At 43.5% G+C, this 21990-nt stretch overlaps 1 protein-coding gene across 2 annotated transcripts in view; it reads right to left on the minus strand.

The window, feature by feature from the left end:
* LOC311008361 (adenosine kinase-like) overlaps nucleotides 1-21990 on the minus strand; it is a 94256-nt gene that overhangs the window by 66617 nt on the left and 5649 nt on the right. For both annotated transcript variants that reach the window (XM_084001994.1, XM_084001995.1), the window contains exon 4: nucleotides 12225-12303. In XM_084001994.1, the coding sequence (XP_083858120.1) occupies nucleotides 12225-12303 (79 nt within the window). The remainder of the gene's footprint in view (nucleotides 1-12224; nucleotides 12304-21990) is intronic.

Raw genomic sequence — 21990 nt, forward strand, 5'->3', positions numbered from 1 at the left:
TTTCTCCACTTCAAGAAAGCCAAAAGACCAGAAAGTAAAGAATAAAATGACTATTGTGCTCCTTAAATCTGTTTTGAAACATGCAAATTATGACTATTATAAGTTAGAGCCCATATTTCATAGTACATATAAATAAAACATCCACTGTTGGTATATTAAGAAAGCATTGTATTTGCACTGAAATAATAAAAGACATCAAAATGCAACTTTGGGATCCCAGTGCCAATTAAACTTTTTCTACTACTAATTCGATTCAATGCCTATTCTCATTCCCGTAGCTGCCTCGCCGCCATCTGGAACGCAATTACATGTTTTTTCAGCGGCGAAGAGAGGCTCCTCCATTTCCTTTGTGCATCGATTCACAGGACAATAATATTGTCCTTATATAATATGCAATAACGCACTCAAAAACCAAGTGCATATTTGACCGCGGCGTTTCTCAAAGCCTGATTTAAAAAGAGTAAGTAGTCTCGGCGTTGTTGGTTGCAGATCGTGGTCAAATACAGGTTATAGATTACATAATGCCCCCTTTATTAACTTTTTGATTCAGAATGTGATGCTTCCAAAGATTGGCAGTATTATCATGTGACAGCTGAAGTGCCTGAAAGACCCTTGAGACCGAATCTAGATATGTGATATCCTACTGCTAGTCCCACTGCAACTTAAAACAGCGCCTTTCAAGAACGGAGATTTAATTTCTTTACATGTTTACCTTTGTTTCATCCCTACCTCCCCCTCCCCTCCAGCGCTTCCCTCCTCGCCTCCTTCCCAGGAGACGAGGAAGAGCAGACAGCTCTAATAAACAGTGGCGTGAAGCCTTACAGTGATGGCGTATGCAGAGGCAACCGATGTGATCAATTATCTAGTGGCCGATTCTCTTTAATTAGAGGGTTTAAGTATTGAGTTAGCCTGGGTGGGAAGCTGAGAAGCAGCATGTAAACCAACCTCATTACACTGCAGTGATTCACCTCCCAGGAGCTGTGATCCACACAGTGTTTACACCATACATTTGTTTCTGTGGTAACATATCGAGTGGAGGAATGGCTTGGTGACAGACCCAGCTTCTTTTTTTTTTTTCTTCTTCCCCCTCCTCTCTTCTACTCTCTCTATTTTCTTTCTTTCACTCTCCCTCCCACTCACTGCTGAAGAGGCTGTCACACTGGTTTGCCTTTTGTTGTGGAGAGTCTGGAGAGGTAGCACAATGTGTCCTAGTTAAAGCAGTGCCCCATCTGCCCGGCATAATTAGACAATTATGCTGGAAGGATCTGTCATTAATTCCTTTGTGGTGGCCAATTTCGCACCACAAAGAGATCTCAGGTTTAGTTTTTTTCTTTTGCAGATCTCTGCTCATTTACACCGGTCCCTGTTATCATCGTCGAGTATTGATACGGCGGCAACTTGGGGCGGGAAAATATTCTCCTGCCGATATTGACTGGTTTGTACAGTTGCAGCGAAAAGGCCAAGGAGAATATCGGCTGCTGTCTCGTAGTGAATAAAAACAAGCAGCTAGGAAACATTGGAAACACAAGCAGACACACAACAAACAAGCATAGTTAATGTATCGAGGTTAGGGATACTGATGAAATATGCATTATATGGAATTATCCTAGTGTTGCATTGTGGGGCGTATACATCAATCTGAGCTGCTCTTTTTTTAAATGCCAGATGACCTACTAAAACACCACCAATTAAAATGTAATTAATTCATTATTATCATATTGGTAATGATGAAATACACACACAAAAAAACAACACTTATTCACCGATTTTCAGAAATGTTGATCTGGGTTATGAGGTCACACAATATATTCCTCTCGACAGCGTCAATGTCATTATTTTATGGCATCATTAACATTAATCTATAACAGGTTAACAGGTGATTATATGGTATCAGAATAACTTAAACAGTTTTTAATCTATAATGATGATATTACCTTGCAAATGTTTGGTATCTTTATCTGTTAAACTACTGACATGTTAGCACTAGCATGCACAGCAATCAATACACACCATCAACTTGGCTATAAGGTCAATTTGTCATCTATTTCCGGCTAAGACCAAGACAGAGCAATCAAACACGAACAACATGGTGTTCTAACAAAGATCAATGATGCAACCCAAATTACTTTCCCTTTGCTACAACCGTTTTTCTGCCATATCCAAACATGTAAAACTTACTGACAATACAGTGGAATACTAGTGTTTACACAATTTTTTTTCCTTTCCAAAAACCCCATTATTCAACACACTGCACCTGTCAGTGAGGTCCCAAATGTGCTGCTCTCAAAAGTGCAGGCAGTGTTGATTCTGTGCAGAGCATGAGTGAAGGGAGGAGTGATGTCAGAGCCAGAAAAAGACATCATTTGTACTCAACTAACCAGCCTTTAATCCTAATTGAATGGGTCTGGCAGACCGAAGTTCCACCTCGGCATCCTGTCTGTTGTTATGGAGCGACCTGCTGCTTGTAAAAGAACAATTTGTAAAGTCCCTATCGAAACATATGTGTTGTCACATTAGCCATTACGGCTTCACAGTTACACTGAGAAACTCAGCTTGACGGGGACATGTGGGAAGATATCTTACAATGTAGCTCAAATCTGATTAGAGCGGTGATCTAATCAGCCACGAATTCATCTGTGAAGACAAGCAGGCAAGAGAAAATCACCGCGGAGAATTCGGCATAATTATCAAAAATCTCACAGCGGTACATTAAAATTCTAATTATGACATATTATCTTAATTGCAAAGGAGATGCAAATCAAAACAAGGTTAACGCCGCTCCCTTAACATGCAGGAGAACATGTGGTGGGAACCTCTTCAATATTCACTGAATCAGCTTGACTTGTTCGACATGAGAGGCTGTCATTTTGCAATGCTTCCCCCTCTTAGGGGCGATAATCCTAGCTGAGAGCGCAAGCAGCAGCGGCGCAGTCGTGCAACAATGAGACAGAACAAACATCTAATTGCTGTGCATTCATTTCCCTTCATTGTGTCAAACAAAGCTGGTGGCAGCTCATCGCAAGTTATGTTGCTGTCCAGAAAGGGAAAACCAAGTACCTCCAAAATAAGACATGACAGCATTTGTGACGATGCACAGTTTAGATCTAAATAAGTCAAATATGTGGTGTTAATCCTTTAACTGACCTGAAACAAATCACAAAAATGGATAATTAATTCTCATTTTTGGCCCAAAATGCAGAATAAAAAACACCCATGTCTAATGAGCAACAAATAACAACAACAACCAAAAAAAGTTCTCATGAAACAGCAACTCCCATGATACACAACAAATTGCTCGCCATAAATTGCACATGACAGGCACACACACTAACTCTGCAGACATGAGACAGCCGGATGACAGCAGGCACAAGGGGTAATGGTGAAAGGAGAGGAACGTGCCATTGAACAGGAATTTATGAGCCGGTCCAGACTGAGGTGATCCATCAGTGGAAGTCGCAAAGCATCAAACATGTTCATGTTTTTGGACACATTTAAATGAGATGGTTTTCAAACGTTGCCAATAGTGAGAAATAAAAAAAAAACAAAAAAACATGTGGGATGGGAAACCAGCAATTTGCTGCTATTTAGCAGAGAAGTCTGCCGCCACCCACAAAGGCGATTTTCAATCCAGTTCAGTCTTAATTGGAGTAGTTATGCTTTGATAAAGAGCTCCCATTTCTCCGGAGGCTCTCGCAGTAGGCTAATAACAGAATGTGGCAGCTTTAAACTAACTCCAGCCGCTTTTGAAAAACATCAGAATCCTGACAGAAAATAATAAACAAGAGGTGCCCTATGTTTTCACTAAAAGATATTGGAGTTTCTCTTCCAATTGGCTTTTGGGGATGGTGGTTACCCACATACTGTAAATTGAGTTTCTCTTTCTCACTTTCTCCCACAAACACACACACACAGCTCAGACACACGACCCTATACCCCTCGCTGGACAGAAATAAATGGAGACCCCAGGAGTTCCCTTTGGCCCGGGCCCTTGCAGTCTATAACAGGGGCCCGCCAGCTCCCATCGCTCCTGAGAAAGCAAAAGCTGCTCAGGGATCGCTTTACAATTCTCAGGGGCTCGAATAACCTGATCTTGAACTGATCCCGCGCACTGATCCTTTGGTATTGGGTTAGGAACGTGTGAAGGGGCCTGTTGAATGAGCTCGCTGGATATCAACATCCTCACTCCGTGTTGCTCCAGCCCCGGCAGATTGTTTGACTTGATTAGTCTCTGCCCAAGTGTTAGACTACCCAACGCCAAGCCCTCCAGACACCCGTATCAATGTGTCAGAGGGAAAAGTGCTCTCCCAAGTCTCAAGGTGGAGACCATTACCCTGAGTGAGAGCACTGTAAGTTAATAGGATTTGCTCCCGATCAAGAGACTGAGCTATTTCCTGAGGCTGTTACAGGCCGAAGCACAAAAATAAATGTTCCTTTATTCAACACTATTAAGCGTCCCCCTCCCTCCCCAAAAACTCCCCCGCCACCTTCACCACCACCACCACCACTGACCCCACCCATTCCTTTTGCTGCTTGTTGGAATATCTGTTTTTACTGCAGGAGGTTGTGCTCTCACTCTATTTTTCTCTTGTTTTTTTCCCCCCCTTCTCCCAAGCAGCCAGTAAAAAGTAAAAGGTTGGCACTTTTTGTCTAAAGGAGCCATTTGTTCAGGTGAAAATGAAACTTGCATGGTAAGCAGAGTCAGGCCTGCGGTTGGACAGGGGCAGAGGGGATTCCAGATTAATCATATGGACTATACACCGTGAGGATATTCATTGAGGAGTAATTGCCAAGGGGCTTTGTGTAATGTATTCTCCCCATGAGGTAAAACCTTGTAGCAGTGAGAAAGGATAATAGAGTAATAGGATCATATAAAATGTTTGCTGCTCCAACCTTTAACTTGGAGCTTAACCCTGACCTCGGATAGTAATTACAGAGTTAATTGCCTACTGATCTGAGGAGGAAGCTCCATCCAGCTCCACTGCAGATGTCAATTGGGCTTAAGAGCCTCTTTCTGAGCCGCAACAGATCATGGATTGTCTTATATCATTTAAAGAAGGGACAATTAGCAGCGTAGGGTCAAGTGGATGTCGCTGTTAAAGTCCAAGGCGTTACAGCAACTACAGTTGGACGGTAATTCAGTATTATAATTCATCACAACTAACACATTTTAATATCGATTAACATGCTAATATTTTTCTTTTGAATTTTACGATTCATTAGTTCAAAGCACCAAAACATGTTTACAATGATACAAAACTTTTATCCTCACATTTAAGAAGCTGGAACAGGTGATTGTTTGACATTTTTTGCTTGATATATTACTCATTTTCTAACTTTTTCACTACATAATAACCATGATGGTATCATATCTTGTTATGGTTTCATAAACCACATCTGAATGAACGAATGCACAGAAAAAAACTTGTTTTTGTGATATAACAATATTGGAATATACTGTATATAAAAGTCAAATGTCTCACATGTAACTATATATTGTTTTAGAAACTTTCAGCAAAAACATATGATTAAATGAGTTTATTGTGTTATTGCTTCATTTGACACAGTGCTGTAATGCAGGACATATAAGTGGAGAAACTTGACATAATAGGCAGCAGTGCGGAAGACTCGTTATAGTGTGATGTATTAGATAGAAATATATTGTCAATTTAAAAACCGACTTCAGTCTTGTCACAGTAAATCGTCCTCTTTGGTGCGATGACACAACCCAAGTTTTGACAACTCAAGATAGAAAATAACGCACATTATACTATATAATTAGCCTCCCTAGGTGAGAAAAAAAAGGTCGTCCTGGATGTTTAAAACCATAAGAGAGAATAGAACTGGTGCTGATCTGAGCACAGCTCACTGAGGAAAACCTGAATGTCTTCAGTGAGTCAAATAGTTAAGTTGAGCCGGTGCTGCCATAAACCCGGTGGGAGAGCTTGGAATAATCTAGGCGATGTTAATGATGCAATTTATATGTGAGGGGACCGGTGTTTGGCAGGCTCTTTCCGTCTGAGCGGGCTGCACAACCCAGCGAGCTCCCAGCACCCCCTGCTAGATGGAGGGGGTGGAGTAGGAGGAGGATGTCAGGGCCCATGTGAAAAGAGGGAGCGAGCGAAGCACTGATAAGAGCCATTACTATTAGTGTCTGTCTGTCACCTGCTGTGCGTCATCCAGCCTTCCCTCTCTCCACATGCGCCCCCATCCCCGTCGATCCATCCCCATCCGTTTTCCTCAGGCACATCACTTCAAATTTGCACTCACCTACACATTTTCCATCCTGCCGCGGATACGCTCGGCTGGCTTGAAAACTGAGCCAAGCTGCACTCTGAAAAACTACCGTGAGCTTTGTTTCAAAACACTTGTGAATTAGTGAAAGTGCAGACAGCTGCCAGCGTTTATTCGATAAACAAAATAGCTATAGATGAATAACCGGATTGGCACGAGGGGGGACGGGGGGGGGTGGGGGGGGGGGACGCAATATTCTAGACATACCGTTTCTCAGTTTTTCCGAGCAAACACAAAGCCTAATTTGGTATTTCATTTATTACTTGGCACAATGCTACGGCTCCTTAAACTTATGAACTCGGGAGAAATGAACAGTAATTGCAGGCTGTTCTTTATTTTCTTAAGACCTTTTTAACCAAAATATTTAAAGCTGTTTTTCTCAGTTGCTATGCAACACTTCAACCGCAAAGAGTGGGAGCATGCTGAGAATGTGCCAAATAAATGCTCCTGCCACAGACGTTCTGCGGGGAAATATGAGAAAGGGGCATCACACGAAAATATCCAACGGTCGTGCAAAACGCAAAAAAATCATCCTTTCATTCAGCGGCTACCTGACCCGTGTCGACCGATAGTTTATTTAATGAACCATTGTTTGCACTCTGACAGGCTCTGAGGCTGTTCCGCCATCACGGGAGCACATTATTTTTCATTTTCTCCATCACCTGTGCACCCGACGTGCAAGTAAAGCTTTCATCTGCAGAATACAGCGACGTGGCAGGCAAACCGCGTGTCCATGTGCAAAAAAATACCACTCGGTAATTTGACATGAGAACGCTGCCAGATATGTAGACTTACTGTCTGTTTCGCAAGTCCTTTTAGATTTCACTCAGAGCTCGCCTCGAGCCCGGGCAACTGTATAACAGCCAAGCAGAAAGCAAGCAAGCCAATGGTGCTGCCTTTCTTCCCGAGCCTGGAAACCAAGGACTTAAAGCAAGGACGCGTTATGCAAGATATCACATTGAATTCCACTGCCAGCCTCTGAGGCCACATGATACACATGGAGTGAGTCTGCCTCTCTCTCCCGAGCCCTCAATGTTAATCAACACTCTTTCCAATGCATACTTATGAGTTACAATCTACTCCCCACGTCTTCCCTTTGGCAGCTCAAATTAAGTTGCAAATTTGATGGCAAATTAACTTCAACGGGGACGGTAATATGTCACCTATGCAGCAATCTGTGCCATTTCCGAAAGGGGGGTGGAAGGGGGCGCGGCGCAAATCTCGCGCATCGGAGAGGAAAATTTTATCAAAGTAAATATTTATGTCTGAAAGTCAAATTCGAGGAAACAGAAGAAAGGCGGCGCTACGCGGCGCGGGCCATCAGCTGTTAACAAATCCCCTCTGATGACAAAGCTCTGCATAATCGCCCAGTCAACCTTTATCATCGTGATCACAGAGCCGGAGATTTAATGCACGCTGGTATTAGCTGTGACATACAGTCACAATACAGTCGGGGTGGGAGGAACACATGCTCCGACCGCGTGTGTGTACGTACGCCTGTGTAATGGGGAGGCGGATGTGGAACCAACAGAGATCTCCCCCCACTTCATCATTGAGTAAATGGCACCGCAGACGTGAGCTGCGACTTCACAGCTGCCTCATGGCGGGTGACGTCGAAGCCCACGCGTGAACACGTCGCTCATCAAAGCGAATGAGGCGTTCTTTTGCTTCCGTTGCTTGTGCAAGAGGAAAAAAAGAAAAACAATGGCAGCCACCACCCCCCCTCTCAAGTGCACACTTGCACACCTGGAATGTCTAGAATGAGAGGAGATGGGATTGAAACAGGAGAGAGAGGGGGGGAGAAGAAAAAAAAATCCATTTGGTTTCATGCATCTCTCACAAGAAGCTTAACAGACTGTAACCTTCCACTGCTTCGTAATGGGAAGGAAACGGCAAGACCCCGGAGCCATAAAACGGCTCAGAGTGGGTGCCAACAGTGGTTCGGCAATTAACCTGTCTTAAAACAAACAAGAGGCTTTTGCTTTAACAACAGGCACATACTTGAGAGGGTTGATTTCTGCGGCGTGAAACTCAAAGGCCCACCAGGGTTCAGGTTTTAATCGGTCATTAGTGTGCTCATTTCGGCACAGCTGCGCCGAGATCTATGCGAGTACAAGCTCACTCGATGTGATCAAAAAACCCCAGACCAAAGAGCCAAAGCTCTTATCCCAGAAGCTGAAGAATGACCCCGCCATCGAAATGTCTCACTCAAAAGCCTCTCCGCGGACAAAGAATATTTGTCTTAATGCCGCTCGTAAAAGTGTGAGAAGCACGCAAGTAAAAAACAGAAAGCAACAGTAAAATTTGTGAATGCCCTCTTTTTAAGCATATGAGTACATCCTCCTGAAAGTTCAGTCACATAGTTTGAACACAAAAGCTCCACTCTTTCTCCTTAACTGTCCTCTTTTCCCTCTAAGTGGAACCAGACGTAGGCATTTCTTCATTTAGCCCATTCAAATGGAGGCAACTTGCTGTTCTTTATTTATTTAACAAAAAACGAGCTGTAAAAGCCAAACATTAGGTCATGGAATATTTTCACCCCGAGAAAATAAGTCAGTGCCTTCAATGAGACATCAAACCCTAGTTTAAGTATCCCCCTACAAAATATGAGCTGTTGAGGAACCTTTTTTTTTTTTCGCAGTCAAGTAGTGCTGTGGGATCGTTCTGTTTTTTAAATACAACTTTCAACAGTGTGGTGCACATGCGTTTCCAATTAAGAGCTCAGAGCCAACATCCAAGCCTGGGCCCCATTCACCCCTTCCACGATTGACCAAGTCTGAGGAAATGTTAAACAGGCATCATAACCGAAAAGGAGACGGCAGATCTTTCAAAAGCCTTCACTTTTTCTAAACAATAATTAAGACATCGCAGTGAATTGATGATACGGACTGCAAACATAGAACACAATCTAAATAAGAGAACCCGGGGGTAGGGGGACGTACTTAATCATAACTTTTTGTGACGCGTTCACAGCTCGGGCACTTAGACTTGGCAATTTGTCCCTTTGGTGAATGGGTACAAAGCCTGCTTACAGTGCAAAGGAATAAAATATGTCAATGCTGTTGATTTGTGGGGGCCATAATGAGAATGCACGGTTTACAAGAGGCACTCAGAGTGGGATCTACTTCCCTGGCAGCAGCAATAACTCCCTATGAGCCTGTCTCTGCTCAGACTTCAATCTCTCGGCCCTAAGGAGCTGTTGGAGGACTTTGATGTTCTGTCTAAATGAATTGACTGTGCTTCTTGATACAGCCCTCCAGTCAAATGACTCGCCCCACCGATTCTGTCACCTGTGATAAACACCACGCGGGCTCGGTGGGACCCAACTCTGGATCGCCTGCTCAGAAACGCCACTTTTTTCCTTCTTTTTTTTTACCTCAACTTTGTAAATGACTGAAAAAAAATATGATTGTTGTTTCCTGCCATGGTCTATCCGAGGAGAAGCCCCTTTGATGTGTGAGGCTGCATGTGAGCAAGCAACGCCGGGCTGGTTTTTGTTACCTTACAGCCCTGCAACATCCAGTAGGTGAGCCTTTATGTCGGATGCCCCTTCAGGGCATGGTGTTTGTCAGAACCTGGGCAAAGGCAACAACCTCCAACACACTTCTATCACTCCTTTTTTTTCCCCCTTTTTTATTTCTCCTTAAAGAATCAGAGCCAGACAGCTCTGCATACAGGACTAAAACTTCATTGACTTCATCCAAACAACATTTAAGGCTCATTTTTAACACAGATAAGGATGCATGTGTGATAACCGTGGGATTTCTAGTTTGTCATGTGTGCTCTGAATGTGGATAAGTAGTGACAGGAGCCATAATGCATGAAAAATAGGGGGGGGGGGGTAATGTTCCTAAAGATAGCACTGAGTGCAACCAATCGACGACGAGCAAACACTGCGACTTCGATCAGAGTGGGGCAGCGGCGGTGGTTGAAGGGAAACAATACTTATCCATCTAAGCTTCAGCTTGGTCAATTCTCATTTGACTAAATCCAATTACCATCGATTCTGCATCTTCTTAAAGCTGAGGTTTAAGGTTTTCCTTGATAGTGCAGAAATCTTAACTCGATGAAGCGGCAGTATTTAACCTATTACAGCCTCCAATGAAGCAGTTAGGTTTTTTTGCAGGAAAGTACAGGTTCTACTGGCAAAGGCCTTGATCCTCCCACACCCTGGGTTTTCCCAGCGTGCGCAGCGATTCCTGTGCAAAGCCTCTGAACACTCCTCGCTCTCCTCCAGCAGCGGTGGTGCTCCTGAGCAAACCTGCCCCGGATCGGGCATCTCATTTAGTCACTGGGCCCTTTGATGTGGATTCAGTGCTGCAGTGCATATCATTCGTGTTTGAAGGTTCAGCTTCCACAATACAGCCTGGGTTTGAAGTTTCACATATTGCAAGTGCTACAATGTGATAATCTGGGAGCCGGTTATGCATTATACATTTTTCATAAAAGAACACCATCACCTGAAAGTGGAATGTGGAAAAAGTCAGCGCTTCAAGGTATATATTGACAGAAACTGTTTTCGGAGACTTGTGGATGCGGGGCGAAAAAACACTCTTGTTATCGTGAGCATTTGAGAATCAGATCTACATCTTCTCTCTGAAGGGGGGTAAATATCTAAATGCACAGAGTAGAATAGCATTTGACTGGGGTCTGCCGTGGCATTATAAGAGCAATTTAGTTGACTGAACGCTTCTCACCGAGCGCAGAGGCCATGACGGCCCCTTTTTCCGGCAAGGGCCCGCAATAGGAAAAAATCTCCTTTGCCATCTGATTTTTACAAAAAGGAGTGGATACACACCTGGAGGGCCTTCCTTCAGTAGCGTCTTAAATAAAACATGAAAAATCCTTGTCAAGGTCCATGTCTTAACCGGGGCTGACCAAACTAAATAGATGGCTTAAGGAAGTGTAAAGCCAAGAAACAAGGAAATAATCTCTGTTGAAAGTTGTAAAAACAAAGTTAGGCCACCATTTATCTTTTTTTTTAAAACGCATCTTGCACCCAATATCTAAAAAATAGGGGGAATTGTTGGCCAAAGAATAAAATCAAGTTGGCAGTTAATGTCAGGCTTCTGACGGTATAATTAAAGAGTGTTTGTATGGTTGTATGCACAGCTCCACATCTCTTTCTAAAAAGGATGCTTACGGTCTCCAAATGGTGGCAGCCCGAGGGCCCGCCTGCTTTCTTTTCCATCTCTCTGTATCTATCTTGTGCTAAATACACACAAAGATAAACACACACACACACAAGCACACGTGTACAAATATGAACTCTACACACTGCACTGGCACGTACAAACAAAAGCAAAAAAAACACACACAAGAAAGAGACGGCGCTTTCACAAACATCAGCCTCTCAATTAGCTTCTGCACTCATTTCTTCTTGGAAGAGAATTATTTTTCAGCTGGGTGCTTTTTCCTTTGTTTATTGTGAGCAGACCAAAGCCTTATCAGCAGCTAATCACTGCATGTCAAATTCACAGACGTACTGCAGTCACTTCAAAAAAAAAAGAAAGAAAGAAAGAAAGAAAGAAAGACTTCAGCAAATAATCTTCTCAAGTTCAGATTGCCATTTTAGATTTAGACTATCACCGATTTCCTTTTAGATGCGGGAATCTGTCTAACAGCCAGGGAGAAGATCAGCATTTGTTTGATGTAATTCCTTCCGACATGTTAATTGCATCTACTTGTAATTCTCTCTAATTGATGTTTGATATGTCTCAGGAAATTAGGCCAACTAGATAACCCTGCAAGTATTATGAATCCTTTCTCGCCTTTGTCTTTTGCCGCGGCAGGTCTGATGAATTCACAACACCTGAAACTGTAATGTGTCAACGCGCTGTGCGGCTACGCTCTGTATTCCCAGGCGGACACACCTTAAGGTTATGAGCACATCAGTGTATTCAAAAACACATTCAGGCACACGGAAAACTAACCTGAGCAATTTTGACAGAGTTCTGGGTCGAACCGCCGGCATGGTATTCAACTTTGTTCCTCTTGACAATTTCTTCAAACCTGAAATAGAATAAAAGACACAAAAAACAACAACATTCAAGATGAAGCAAAGTGAATTAGACCAGACCTGCTGATAAGTGCTTAGTGTAAACACCAGACACTCCCAGCTGTAACATGGGCAGACTTTATCAACGCTCGTCACATTACAACATGTGTAGGAGGGAGGAGAAATTGCACTTCATAAGCGCCACAAATTAGTCAATACAAAACCCATTATGAGAGGTTACACAGGTACAGCTGAGGAGCAGCTGTGAATAAAGATAATGAAATTTAGCACTGACACTTGTGTTCTCTGTGGAGAACGGATCCTAATCGCCATCAACATCAGATACCACTATAGTTCAACACAGGATATAATAAGCAAATACCAGCGAGTCTCAGTCCTAATGTGAACCAGGCTAACGTAGCGTGCTGAAATAGCAACGTTAGCATCACAACCTGCTTAACACATAATAACAACATCAGAGTATGCTTACGTAACTTAGCCTACAAGTTAGCATCCCTAATGCATGTTTGCCGATAACTGAATAATAAACGTTAGCAACATGCTAACATTATGTCACATAACACATTTAGCATAGCGACAGAATCTCCGTGTTAATATGGAGGTCATTTATAGCACAGTTGAGAATGGTGTATAAGCTATTTCAACTATTTATGCTGTTAATTTTAGTCAAGTGTTTAACGGTTATCCATACATTTTGTATGGAATCTCTGAGAAGTGAGGGGAAAAAAATAAAGAAATTCTGGTGATTCATTTTAAAAGTCTGATCTAAATTGTTTTCTTTCCCATGTTTATTTTGTTTATTATTGTCATAAGAATAGCTGAAAAAAAGGTTTGCCAGGATAATCTTTCCTTCAGTGTCTTCTGAAATAAGAATTGGTTACTTTTTTCCCCGTCTGTAAAAAAGAGGTGAAAATAAATCTGTTTGTTGTTGTAATACTCATTTTGCCCACAAGAGTCTAACGTGTACCACGACCTCATGTTATAAAAACATTTATGTTTTTCATCTATGCAGCTAAACACATGGCACGTATATTGTGTGTTAGCGAGTTATGTAGCTTAAAAGAAGAAAACATGAATGTTTGAATCTATTATTTTATTCATGTATTATTTAGAAAATGGGTTAGTAATGCAATTTCCACCAATAATGCATTAATTTAAGGCTGACCTACTTATGCATTTATGTATACGTCATTACAATTTAAAAGATTGCTCTATTATCCATTATTTTCAGCCATTTATGTATTACTTTTGCTACAGCACAACAAATTTGTTAAGCCACTCTACAAACTTTACGCCCCTAACTCTAAAGCCCCTTATTGCGAAAAATGGGTTAAATCATCAAAATCACCAGCAGACACCAGCAAGTCAACTCTGCAATGTAATAAACTTTAAAGTAAAGGCATACTTTCTTTGGCCGTTCTTCAACTGTGACATTCTGGGCACATGCTGTTTATTTTAACTGCTTCAAAAGAAATAAAAAGGGGGGGGGAGAGAGAGCTGCGAGCAAATGCTGAATTTTGTTAAATGGGATACTTGACCACAAATGTTGCTGGAAAGGAGGCAGTTAGGGTCTAAATACCAACATGATAAAACCAAAAGAAGAACATTGTCCACACATGGTTGTAGTTAGCCAAACAGTATTAAAGCAAGACGAGCAGTGAAAGTTATTTCTGAGGGAACTGCAACCGGGATGCATGAATTAAAAACAAAGCTATTCCCTCTTTGAACGTAGGCCGCCATCTTGTATTCCATAGGTTTTCAGAGCGATTAGAAAAACAAGTTCCACAATGTCCTTGTGTACAAAAAAAACCCCTCATAGTTGGATAACTTGTTTGGAGATCTGATTAAATGTTTGATGTATGAACATTACGGCAGAGTTTAGAGATGAGTGCATCCGACTAGACACAATGAGTGGAGAAAACAGACACGACACTGGGGAGTGGGGAGTAAACAATCGCCGAGTTTTCATGCACAAACCACAAGAACACTCTCGGGTCTCCAGTGAAATACCGAAGGCGGTTCTGTCATTTTTTTTATTTTTTTTTTATCTTCCCATCATGCTGCCATTTCAAACATCAATAGCTTCAATGCTTAGGCGTAACATGATGCAAAGCTGGGCTACGCTGCGAGATAGAGTCTTTATCTGGGGAGCTGAGAATATGAATAATGTGTATTCTCCACACTGTTCACACAAACAGCCTCCCGGGGGGCTCGCTATATAAACGTGTCCACCCTGCTAAGGAAATTGACCTAACCGCAGTCAAAATGATACGCCACATAAGGAGGTACTAGGCTTTTTTTCTTCTTATCCCTCTCTCTCTCTCTCTCAACTGTAAATTGAAGACTGTCAATTTGCAAGTGTGTTTACATTTGGGGAACAAAAATCCAGTCACACAGTAAATAGATCAAGGTGCACCACACCATTCCCACTGGTGTTATGTGTAATTCCACCTTAAAACTAACTGCGTGAGATGTGTTTTTTTTTTTTTTTTGAAAAAATGTGATACCAAGAGGTGCTGGTTATACACGGACTCTTCTGCTCCAGAGTGCCAATGCAGTTCCCTTTTTGAGAACTAAAACCGCATTTTCAGGGGAGGTCAAAAGGTCAACACGTTTCAAGGGAGCAAAACTCAAATTTCGAAGTGGAGCTGAGAAATAAGTTACGTGGATTGTATGCGCCCCGCTGCAGACGGGAGGAATAAGTATGCAAAGTGCATCATGGCTTACCAACATATGTCAGCCAGAGGTGTTCAATACTTCAAGCACAGCCTGGTTTTAACAAGGCATGGCCGAATTTTGAGCAAGTGTGAAAGTAACCTTTACTGCTTCAAAGAAAGTCTGCATATCATGTCTCAAGGCAAGGGGGTCTACCCAGGGCAGAATGTTCCTAATAAAGAAAAAAAAACTTTCCATGCAAGTGGAAAATATGCTAACCGGGAGAAAAAAAAAAACCTTCCTGAGACACCTGTTATGACTCCTTGACAAAAGAAGAATTTGAGCACTGTGGGTGTTTATAACATGAAGGCAGCCGAGGGACTCCAGAACCCATTTCAAATAGACACACAGCTTCTGAGGATTTTTTCCCCCCCTTTTCCTAGAAGTATTTGCTCCACCTTTCATTGCAGACAGCATGGGGCCCTGCTCTTGGACGCCTCGAAAATCCCATCCGAAAAGGAGCAGCTGCCTCGAGACCTTTACACCCTCAAACATCATGTGATCCCATAGTAGTGACACCGTAAACGGCCCCCTTGGCCATTTAGGAAGAGAAAATCCCTTTCCATCTACTGCAGTCTGAGCTCGCTCGGTGATGGGAGGGAGCGGAGAAAAAGAAAATTGTTTTCGAACAAAATGTCCTCAGCCCCGTAACCTCTGCTTTTAAAAGCTGCCAGCGCTGTTCGACGGAGAAGCAATTCCAGCTATGCCATGCATTCCACTAATGTACAGGCGGCACGTGTTATATAACGCGCGCTTAACAAGAGACTGCCCCTGACACTCTGGTTAAATGCCACTCTTAACTAAAGGCGCCGTGTTATTTTTCATTTTCATACCTCCCAATTTGAGACTAATAGAAGCACTTATTTATTCAGCTTAAATGAAATTAGGGGAATTAGGCTACTGGATGCAATGTTTGTATTCAGAGGGTATAAGAGTGCTCCTCGAAAACTAATACATCCACATCTCTGCGGCTTAACACATTTAAATTGTTGGGGCAGATCACACAAGTCAGGAACATTGTGTTGTTTACATTCCTGGGGATAGAGCCCCCGTCGTCGTTTCCCCATCAAGGGGAATATGAGAGCTTCCAAAGCGCTACGAGTGTTCTCTGCCCCAAGTGACTCATGAGTTCCTCTCCCACCTTCCCCCCCCCAAAAAAAGAGCCAAGTAGATTATTTACATGAGGCAATAATTCAAGATTTGCTCCTCTAAGTCTCTTACATGGAGGGCAAGGCCAGCCCATTTACCCAATCCCTCTTCATTCGCCTTTGATGTTAGCCTATCTCGGTAAGACCGGATGAGTGCCCTAAAATCCCTGTCGAGTGATTTCACAGGAAGAACAAGTCTCTGTTAATCAATGGCTAGATTGGATCTGGATCCTCGGGAGTGGTCCGCCTGAAAGTCCTCCCGAGTGTTTTGAGTGCACACTGGGGTAATTCATCGCTAATGATCACCGCGGCACCCACTCTCCCGCGTTCGTCCTTATTTAATTGCCTCGTTCACGTTTAAACAGCTTACAAATCACACGGACAGGCAGGGAAACATGATCAAACAGCCCCTATCTCTAATCAGGGGAGGGCAAGGGAAGAAGTGAGAGGACTGGGGCTTCTTTGCAGCTCTCCTTTGGGGATTAGGAAGGAGGAGGGCTGTACAGGAACAGTAAATTATCTGTGCTTCAGCTATAGCGGGCAGGTACATTCAAACAGCCAGATCCATCTTTCTCTGTCGCCGACAGATGCAGGGAGAGGGGGGGGGGGGGGGGGGCGCACAGCTAAAAGGCTCTGGTAATCCCAGTTTCAACACAGGCATCTGGAGTGGAGACAGGTTCCACCATTGATTAGATTCCCCAATCAGCGTGTGCATCCTACAGCAGCCTTCCTTGATAGTCTGGAGGCAGTACGAGGCCCGATGCACAGTAATTGTTTCCATAGGTCAGGCGGAGGAAAAACAGCTTGGGGACGTGATGAAAAGGGAGATGGAAAGGGTGAGGAATATTGTTGTTTTCCCCCCCAATTAAATTGTTTGTCAAACCCTTCACAAAGGGTTACGCAGTTTATCTGTTTAAAATCAATAGGCTCGTCTCAGTGTGAAAGCTTGTCCCGACACAAGACAGGCCCATTAATTATTCTGTTCTGCACGCTATCGCCGGGCTGCTCAAGGTTGAGCCTTATCTTTTCTTATTTCAAATCAATAATTATCTTCTTACCGTGCTTGCACTCCCCCTCAGAAATAGATGTGCATTTCATTCAATGCCTGCAGAGTCTCTCTCTCTCTCTCTCTCTCTGTGTCTATGTGTGTAGCAACTGGTGAAGAACGCAGAATGAATAGGACATTCTTATCGCGGGAACATTAGGGCAGGATGGGAATAGATGGCTGAAAAGTACTGAACACAAAATGAGTCATGATTCAAAACAGCGAGCGAGGCCTTGTTCCCATCCTCTGACATCTTCTAATACACAACCATAAAGGGGTGAATGTTGCATTATGATATCCCATTTGGGTAAATCCCTGTTGAGCTGAGAAAAAAAAAAAAAAAAAAAAAACTGCCTCGAGTCCCTCGGTGCAAAAAGGAAAAAAAAAAAAGAAAACTTAAAATGACTTCAGCCGCAATGAGCCTCTTTGCATTGTAGACTGGATGCGCAATTAATGACTGCACAATTACATGGTCATAATGGGTGAGTTATTGCATTAGAATGCAGAGACAACAAATGTGCATCCCTTTAATGCTGCAGCAGCCCATTTGTTGGCGTTAACCAAGGACTGCCGTTTGTACTTAATTAGGGCTGCACTCAAGGATCAGGCGGCGGGGGCAAAATCTGGTCAGCGAAGGATGAGTTTCATATCATTTCCTTCTTAAAAAATGTCACAGGTTTTTTGGCTTCACGCTACAGAGGGTGGCGTTGTTTGTCACAGTACTGTGTGGATGTGGGAGAGGGAGTGTGAGTGTGTGTGTGTGAGAGGACATGAAGGAGAGAGAGGGAGAGAGAGACAGTGGGAAGACGGAGCGTGTAAGCAAAGATGGGGCTTCTGGTGTTCTCTTGAGGATTGAGATTTGAAGCCCGAGCACAAAGCCTTTGAGACATTCCCCTTATCTAGGAGGTTGATACCAGGATCTCGGTGATTCAGAGCGCGCCGTGTGAATAATTCCGCCGACACCCCCTACTGCGGGGACCATATGGCCCAGTGTGAACTTTAAACACACGGGGAGTGTTGCTGTTCACCAGTCAGGCCTCCCATCTCTACCCCCGCACAGGGCTAGGTGTAGAGAAATGATCGGCACAGATAGTATACTAACTAGCCTACATGTGTACAGGCTGCTGCCATCACTGGCTTTTCCTGTGTGGCTGCTGGGGGATCAAAGATGCCTAAAAATAGCCCTGAGCATGCTTTTCTGAACTGAACATGCTGTATGTACTGGCTGAGACGCCCACATTTTAATTATAAAACGCTCTTTAAAAAAGGGGGAGTTGGAGGGAGAGGAGGGGAGGTGGGGGGGGGGGAGGACGCCCACATGCACAGAGATGTTTGTTACACTCCCTTTGACTTTTGATGTTTCCTTCTGGCACCACCTGCTGGCAGCCGCCGACAACAAGAGGGAGGCATTCGCAGCGCCGGCGAGGACGAGCCTTAATTATGATTGCATCAGCCATCTCTCATGATGCAGCGTGTGCGCTTTCAAACGGAGGGCAATCCGCCCCGCATCACAGTGCGTTAACCTCCATCTAAAAAACAAACAGCCGAACAAGATACGGGGGGGAGGGGGCTTATTTCTTTTGACCGTTTGTAAAGTTTCCTCGTTTCATAATTCAAAAGGTCTAGATCCACATTCCTTACGGTCGAGTACAGCTCTGGCGAGCATGTCAGATTTATGCAAGCGCCCCAAATTGTCGGATTCATGCGTATCAATAAAACATCAAGAGCAGCGCAGTTGGCGGCTGAACATGTTTCTGATGTCTCAATTACCAGTTGAGTGCCATTAATCTCTGCTCACTCTCTCTGGCTCAGAGGTCGGCTGATGGATGCAGGTCCCCGACCTTTGCCCTCGGCGGCAGTCGGAGCCGGATGTTCTGACCCCCCATTGGGCCGGCGGAGGTGAGTTTAAGTACTGTAGTACAGCACTCAGCCTCGGCAACAAACAAGGGAGCTGGGATGTATAAAAAAAAAAAAAAGGGGTGTGTGGTGGTGGGGGGGTTGTAATGTGTCTACACACTCAGTCAAGCATGAGTGCATCCAGTGAAGTGGCACCATGGCAAGCACATGCAGCTTCTGCACGCATGCTTGCATGTGAGCACACACACACACACACACAAACACACGCAAGGAGGAGTGTTTTCTCCTCCCGACACACCAGGATAGCTCCGCCGGGGGGGTTTCTAGCACTCACAGTTCACATCGTTGTATATTAAAAAAAATAATTTTAGAAAAACAGGGCTAGAGTCAAGTGTGTTTACAGAACAGAATCTATCACACACACACACACACCCACACCCACACACACCCAGGAGCCAGAGTGTTTAGCATGTACTCAGTGAGAGAGGCCTTTGTTGTTTTCCTCCCAGTAAGCAGATTGAGCTGCACGGCAGCAGCAGGGGTGTGTAAGATGTACACAGACAGCGGGGTGTGTGAGTGGAGAGGCACCTCCACTGATCTCCTGTGTCGTGTGATGATGTGTGTGTGATGTGTGTCTCAATCCAGCGCTGATCCCCCTGAGTCAGCCCTGTCAGTGATATGAGCCTCCCACCCTCCCTCGCTTTCTCTCCCTTTCCCCCCCCCTTCGCCATCCGGAATGCTAATAACAGCCAGCCACTAACGCTGCAGCCCTGAATTATTCATGCGGCAGAGGGTCACACGGCATAATGAGGAGTTTACTCTCATTCTGGATGCGATTGTGACGCTGCTAATCTGCATTTAGCACAGAGAAAGAGAAAAGGAGGGAGACGGGGGGGTGTAGAGAGGGGATAGCAGGAGGAGGAGGGAGGATGAGCACTGATGAACTTAATTGCTGTGAGCAAACAACCTCTGAAAAGAGTCACGCCATCATCCAGAGATGAAAACGCAAACAATTAATTATCATCGGACAGGGGGAGTCATAAAACAAATGTTTGAACGTGACTAACATTCAGGAGCCAGCTGATCATCTTCTTTCTTTCTTTTTCCCCCCCTTCTTAGAGGTGACAATACACTCACTGTAACAATGACTCACTCATTTGACACACTAATAATAATTAGCTCTAATATGATATGGTTAACAAGCCCAAGAGGGTTCGGGTGAATGGTATATTATGCAATGCCGCGTGTTCTTAACAACCTGTAATGCCCAGTTATCCTGGAATAAAATGTCTATTTGCCCACATTCTAATCTCCTGCACAAAGAGGCGTGTTTTCATTATGTTGACATGTTGTTTCCTAAGGAGACTCCTTGGGGTACAAACAGCAGGCTTCTGTTGCCCCCTGCTGGACATAAAAGCTACATACCCCTTTTGCAGCAATTAAATACTGAGCAAAGACGGTCACAACTGAGGAAAAAAGGGTAAATAAACCAACTGCTAACAACATAAATATTTTATAGGGCTAAAATCAAAAGACAAAACAGCGTGAACTTACAGAGACAACACTACTGACTTACACAACTTCACTTAGAATCCACTGTGTTTTTATTTTTTTCAATCATCTGACAAAGATTATATATCTTCCACATGTTTACAAGTTCTAAAGTCCATTAAACCTATACCCTACCTTTGCAGACATCAAACTTACATTTTGAGCCACATGATGGCAGCAGTGACTACAAAAAAGGGGAGCAAGGCCCAGAGCATCTGACAACAGGCCTTTTCTCACAGCAGACATTTTGACATGTCACCGGCTCACCTAAATAGAATGCAGTGGTTTTTAATGTTATCAATTAGACCTGTGCCTTAAAAATAAAGAAGGATACATGCCGGAAGGAAGCAAGTCAAACTCTTTGGTTAGTTGGTTTCCACCCTAACCCCAAAATCAAAACGCCCGAGGCATCCGCTAAAAAAAAAAAAAAAACAGCATCTACTGAAAACAACTAAATCAAAGTGGAAGTATCATCTCAACAAAAGCTGCTCCTGCTGTTATTATAAGTTATTTGTAAGTTATGAGTTCTTATTAAATGTGTGCCTTTATTAGACAAGAGAAAGCAGAGCTACAAACAGGAAACATGGGGAGAGACAGAGCGAAATGCAGCAAACCTCCAGGACCGGAAACCAATCAGGACATCGTGGTTTCATGGTATGTGTCTGAACCACTAGGTAACCAACACACCCAGGAAGTAAGTGTTTGGTTAAATAGAAAAGAGCTTGTTTTTTTAAATGGTGGCTGCAACTGTTTATATTTGCTAACAATTTACTCTCTCGATTTTTCTTCAATTACTCGATTTATAACATCAATATTTATAGTGTCTGATCAACGGTCCTTAGCCAGACAATTGTTGTCAATGCTGTTTGATAAATGACAAAATATTCAGCCAACTAAACAAAAACTTGTTCAAAAACATTAACTATCACTTGTCAGATGATGTGAAATGAAATGAAAAGGCATCAAAAGTCACAGTTGAGGCTTATTCCAGAAAAAAAAAAAAATATCAAACTAAGTCCCCAGCCAGCACTAACAGGGATGTTGATGGTTTCAACAGCAGGCAATTCCTCAGCCACAACAGGATTATGTGGGCTCTGCTGTGACTAGATAATTGAATTCAGGCATGGCCACAGTGCGCTGCATCCAATGATCTCGCTCCCAACAGGGTGATGGGGAGGAAAAAAAATGAATCGCGTTACACTTTGTAGCTTCAGAAGCACAACAGCGCTAGTGGACTCGACGTGGAAGTCTATTGTGGCCTTTTAAGTAATGGCATTACTTTGTGGTGTCACTGCAGTCGAGTTCTTCTTCCGTGGACCGATGACCTTGAGGGTGACCTCTTTGCCAACATCCTTCATAGGAAC

This window comes from Eutrigla gurnardus (genome assembly GCF_963514095.1).
Source record: "Eutrigla gurnardus genome assembly, chromosome: 22".
Lineage (NCBI taxonomy): Eukaryota > Metazoa > Chordata > Actinopteri > Perciformes > Triglidae > Eutrigla > Eutrigla gurnardus.